At 34.6% G+C, this 6000-nt stretch overlaps 1 protein-coding gene across 2 annotated transcripts in view; it reads left to right on the top strand.

Annotated features, from left to right (window-relative positions):
* GABRG3 (gamma-aminobutyric acid type A receptor subunit gamma3) overlaps nucleotides 1–6000 on the top strand; it is a 324177-nt gene that overhangs the window by 13984 nt on the left and 304193 nt on the right. For both annotated transcript variants that reach the window (XM_085321582.1, XM_085321583.1), the window contains exon 3: nucleotides 4820–4887. In XM_085321582.1, coding sequence (XP_085177708.1) covers nucleotides 4820–4887 — 68 coding nt within the window. The remainder of the gene's footprint in view (nucleotides 1–4819; nucleotides 4888–6000) is intronic.

The raw sequence follows: 6000 nt of genomic DNA, 5'->3' as shown, positions 1-6000 counted from the left end.
ACTTTTCTGTAACTTCACTTAATAAATCTGAGAAGAGCCTGGGAGGATAGCATACAGACTTTCAGAAAGATAGGGATTGCAATTTAGAGAAATTTGTCCCAAAATATAGAAGTTCTAGCTGATCACAACTATCCCTGAGAAGTGACTTGTTAGCATAGTAATTTGTTTATAGGAACAAACAAGTAATTAGATGTTGCCTGTAAGGTCTTGTAGGAAAATATTAATAGTCATCATCACTAATGCGAAGTAAACATTAACACAATAATCAATACTATGGCACTTACCAATAACTGTGTAATTATTTGTTGCAGCCTTATCCCAGTCTAAAAATAGCAACTTATGTGCTAATGAGATAATGTAAAATATAGTTGTAGAATAATTTCAAAAAGTATCTCACTACTATAGAGCCAATCTTGTTAGTCTTTTGTTCTCAGAAGTCTTGTGGAAATTAGAGGGAGTTTAGAGAGCTGTATATTTCTGGAAAATAGCTCTTATTGTGTACATTATGTGGTTGCATGTCTTCTAAAAATCTAATGCTAATTGCTTTGCTTCTGTAAATATGTGTATATTAACCCATAACTTTTTTACCTTTTAGTTTTTGCTTAARAAGAGAGTAGTTTAGAGTTGAGAGCTGCTTGAGCAATGTAAGAAAGATTAACTCTCAACAAAAATAAATTTTAATTTAATTTTAAAATTTATGAGCACTCAGCTGGTTCTGTTCATGTTGAAATGAACTTTCAATAAAAATATTTTCAAACAAAACTTTAAAAAATAATTCTAAATATTTAGGATTGGTGCAGGAACATAAATGCTATTTAGATAGTCTTCAAGTGTGGAAGAAGCTTTCTGTAGGGAGGAAACAAAATTCAGCTCATTCATGAAATAAGCATCAGTATTGAATAGCAGAGATCTACCAAAAATTAAGAGATGTTTAAGAGGATGATGTCATTTAAAATACTAAATAAGTACAATAAAATGTCAGGAACTTATTTGCAGAATTTTTCCCTAAGGCATTTGTGAATTTATTTGACAATCTCTTTGATTGTTTCCTCAAAAACCTTTAAAAATTCTCCTGCTGATTTACTGGTTCATTTTTCTTTCTACTCTCTTAGCTTGCGTATGTCCAAGAGTATAGTCTCCATGGATTTTAGTGGGATTTAAGAACTGTTACTRTTTATTTCATCAGTGAAGATCTAAAGTAGATCTACACAAAGCCTATAGTCAGCTTGCATTTGTATTTTTGCAAGTGATTGGAGCATTGTTCTGACTGCTTCTGTATTTTGTTTTTAGATAGACATACTTAAGCTAGCTTCAGACTAACTGTCTAAGCTTCACCTGGCTTCTTAAGTGCAGACAGCATTGAACTCCTGACTCCTGTGGCTGGGCTTCTCTTGAAGTATCTGAAGTTTGTAGATGAATTTCACTTGGACATGTCTTTGCAATGTGCTAGTCACAAGGCTGAGTGGAATGTAAATGCTCTGTCTGTCTTGAAGTTATGGCATTTGGATCAGATGGGGACTATTAGCTAATTATTGGCATAATCTTAGCTTTATTTGCAGATATTTCAATTGTCTTGATAAATTCCTTTCTCAGTTAAAATCAACATGTTTGAAAATGAAATATATGTGATAAGCACTTAGCTGACTTGGGATAGCACTGTTTAGCAGCATAGCACTGCAGTTATTTAGATGCACTTGCATTGTCTTTTAGTGCAAGTAAATATCATATATTAAAAACATTTCAAAAAACTTCGAGGTTGGAACATTTGTTGACAATCTTTTTAATTGTTCTCCTGCATGTGATAAACACATTGTTCTGTCAGTAATTTTTCTGTGTTTCTGTCAGCTCTTTAGAACTATTTTGGGCTGATGACTGAACACTGTCCTGGGAGCTAGGTATCCATTTGTAACCTTATAATCTTAGTGTTAGTTTTGAATGAGGTACTAACACTTTGGTTGCTCAAGCAACAAAACTGTGAGGACTGACTTTAAGTGCATGAAAAAAAGGCTCCATCTGCAGCTCAGCAACTCCATACAGGACTTACATTTGTGAACACACTGTTAACAACCTATGTAGTGTGTAGCAAAAATGGTATACATCTTGAAATAACTGGTAATGTAACTATTTCTGTCTTTTCATGAAACTCGGTTTGGTTTTGAAGGCTGGTAGAGGGGAGTCCTTTCTAAATGTAAAATATGATAATTTTGAGACTCAGCTGTTTTCTTTTTTCATAATGCATTCTGAGTAGAATAATCCTAAAACTTTGCCTTATTATGGTTCGTATTCTGAAATAAACTCCTGTGATAGCAAATCTAACTTTATACTTGATGGTTCTTCCAGTATATGCTTGTATCCATGAGGGAACATGTGCAACAAGAAGTATACTTGYACGTCTTTTCTTTCAAAACTCAAGCACATATTTACCACACTGTTGTATTATGATTGTATTTTATGCCACTGTAAAGGGAAAAAAAAAATGTTATTCAAGGAAACTTTCAGTCATTTTGCTGTGGGAGATAGTAGCTTACCTGGATTTTATTTTAATTTTCATTTCTCTGGGAATTTCTGAGGCTAGATCCCAACTTTTGCTGAAATAGAAACTTGCTGGTGGTTAGTTTTCTTCTGTTTCTATGTTAGATCCTTACTGTAAGTAAACTCAAATTCTCTTTAACATAAACAAATGCAGTGCTTCGTTATTCTGCAACCAGGAGAGAATTTGGCCCATCCCAGTCAGGAGAAATTATCATCTTATAATCTACTCATATAGTTAACTAATGATTAAACAAAAATGGATTCGAAGCATTGTGTCCTGGTTCTAAACTTTGGCCCTGATCTTGCCAAGATTCGSCTGCATGCCTAATTTGCATCACTAAGTCTAGTCCCACTAATGTTTACCAGAACTCTTCAGTGTTGAACTTCCAGCTGGATATGTGCATAAGCCCTAACAGGATCAGAGCCCCTTTTTCTATGTATGACATCTTGGTAAAAGAGCTAGCTGTAGTTCCCTGCTATTACCAATTCCTATGTAATGACATTTATTACTGCATTTTGAGGCAAGTCTCATTATCAGAAGCTGCTAGACTCCTATTTAGTTATTAGCTGGGTACAAATAGAATCGCATTAATCAGTTGTGCTTGTTCAACTGAGTTCAGATTTTCTTTTGCTGAAGGGAAGATCTGAGCTTATTACTATAAGCCAATACTTCAGACAATTTGGAATCACGACCTTAAATAACTGCAAGTATCCTGACATATGCAGTTAAAGAACTGTGTGGGTACTTCATGAATTACAGAGAATGATTGTCTTTGACCACTATTTGTACCCATTTTAATGTTTGTTTTGTAACATCAGATCTAATCTTTATAAAGCAAGATGTACATACAACTTTGACATGATGACCCAGCCCACCTATTTTTTCAGAGCYGTGTAACTTTTTAGCCACTTAAAATTCCTCAGGTTAGCCTGAAGTTTGGGGAGTGGGGCAAAACTCTTTCATCTTTGCATGTGAAGATTCATGTCTGTCTTCAGCTTTGTATCTGATGGCTTCTTAAGCTTTAGACAAATTAATTGTTGACTACCTGAGATAAGCTTCCCTCAGAACTGCAGTACTGAACTGTTCCTCACTTCTCCACTCAGTAGCTTCCCTGAGGAAGGGAGGCTGATGTACCTAGAATTTCCTTGTTCTAGGGGGCCTAAGGATAATGATGAAAAAGCCCTGAGTTCTGTATAGTTAGGATAGAAACTTTAGTTCCTGAACTTCAGTGTTTCATATTGTTCTCATGAAGGTTTTTGAAGATAGTGTACAGCAGGAAATGCCTCTGTGGCAAATGGAGGTGTCTAACAGAGGTTGTTGGCCTACTAAGAGCCGAGTTTATTTCCGTTATGAGTATGCAGTTTAGAACAGGATTTATACTTACCTAATTTTTAGTCAACTAATTAAACAATGTAATACACCAATTTAGACCTCAGTTTATAGGTTAATGTATATCTTGAAGAGGGAGAAGGAAGGCAATATAAGTAAAAATTATGCCTTTAAGTGCAAAAGTGGCATTACTGTGGAGTTATGTCATGTTCAGCATGTACACTGACAATAAAGATGCTGAATGGAATGTAAAACCTAGTGGCCTAAGCTAAAGAAAGGAGTACAGAGTTTGACCTGGTCTACTTGTTTTCTCTGAATTAAACCCTGAAAGTCTGACAACACTGATTTTGTGAGAGACTTACATTTATTTAACCAAATCAAATTCAAAAGCCTTTAGATGAATGAGTGCAAAGACAATGCGGACTGAAGGGAATGAGTCTAAACTGAAAGGAGGCAAGTTGCTGAGAATTAGCTGAGTGAATTTTAAAGTGATTTACTCTAAGTTAGGATGATTTCAGGGCTGATATGATGAGAAAATCTGGATTTTTTTTTTTTTTTTTTTTTTTTTTGGTATGGAATAAGCATGCTAAAGCACCTGGATGTTGAGGCAGTAGAAAGAAGTTGTAAGTTGCATTGTTTCTGATTTCATGTCAGTCATCTTAGATTTTGCTTTTGAGCCACTATACTTAGTAACAAAAGTTTCTTTAGCAAACTGCTGCTGAGATAAGTGGATATCATAATGATAAAATGGTACAGGCTATAATTTAGGGCAATTTGTATTGGTGAGGAGGGAAAGATCTTTGCCTTCCAGAAAAATACATAATCCATGTTTCTCAGTAGTCCTTGATTTTATCTGAAGAATACACTCTGCAGTTATTGGGAAACAAAATGTTTAAAGTGGTTGCTTATGTTTTCTGCAAAATAATATTAAATTGTTGTTGTTTTTTTTTTCCACAGTAAAACCAACAGTTATTGATGTTGACATTTATGTCAACAGCATTGGTCCTGTATCATCAATAAATATGGTAAGTGACTTGCTAGCAAGGATTTTTATCTGGACTGCTGGTCTTGGCATCAATACTAGCTTTTGAAAACGATAATAAATAGCACTGGGATGAGTTGTTTTGATTGGCGGTTTAGTTCTGTTTTCAGCTATAGTTCTAATTTTCAGATACCTCTTTTGTACCTCTTCAAGAGGAGAACAAACTTTCAAGCAGTATTATACACTGTGTTCGCTGCTGTAAAATGCTAGTAGATCTTGACTGGCAAAATAAAAGTGTTAGGAAAGAATGAAACAAACCTATTGTCAAGAAAATTCTTGAATTATTGTTTCAAGACTTGAACAAATATTCCTTCATAACGTGGAAATCTGTAGATAAACATATAGTCAAATTAATGTTAAGGTTCAGCTACATTTGACAAAATTGAACATTCAAATAGATAAATATCCATGTATAGTATATCCTAAAGACTTATGAAGCCATCCCAATATTATGCTATGCTTACGTAAGTCTTTGGAAAGACTTAACTAATGCGGCCATGTACTGTCAGTATGTTTATATGAAATTTTTCATTTCTTCAATAGCTGCTATCCTTTTACTGAGCTATCAACAATCTTCAGCCTTACAGTAGAATTTTGAAGAAGTTATCCATAGATGTACTGCATATGTAAAGGCAGGAGAAACTATGAAAGAGTTTGTGATACTGTGACAATGAACCTAGAAAAACACTATGATTGGTCATACTGTGTTATACATATGGAGTTACTGGGGGCCGTCTGAACTCCAGGACGTTCCTCAGTTCTGCAACAATATGTTCAGACTTAGAAAGCAAGTTAGATGTTTGTTTAACTCTAAAGGTATGGGCTATTTTGACCATCGTACAACTTCAAGTTTGAATTCAGCACTGTTCTTTGTAAACTAGGTTGAATTTTATCTTAATACAATTTGGAAATGGAAGATCAAAAAGGATACTTGGTAATTTCTTTCTTTTATTTATTTTTAAGCTCTTATACTAACCGCTCCAAAACAATGACTTTCTGGTGTTCACAATGACATTCAAAAGCCTGTGGGTATAATGGTGATATAAGAATCTAGTAGGTTGATTGGGTGGATGTCTTGTATGTTTGGAATAGCTGC

The sequence above is a fragment of the Rhea americana genome, unplaced genomic scaffold (genome assembly GCF_003343005.1).
Source record: "Rhea americana isolate MKP2758 unplaced genomic scaffold, rheAme1 scaffold_7, whole genome shotgun sequence".
Lineage (NCBI taxonomy): Eukaryota > Metazoa > Chordata > Aves > Rheiformes > Rheidae > Rhea > Rhea americana.
Note: the sequence above shows the minus strand (reverse complement) of the source record. Positions and strands in the feature narration are given on the sequence as shown.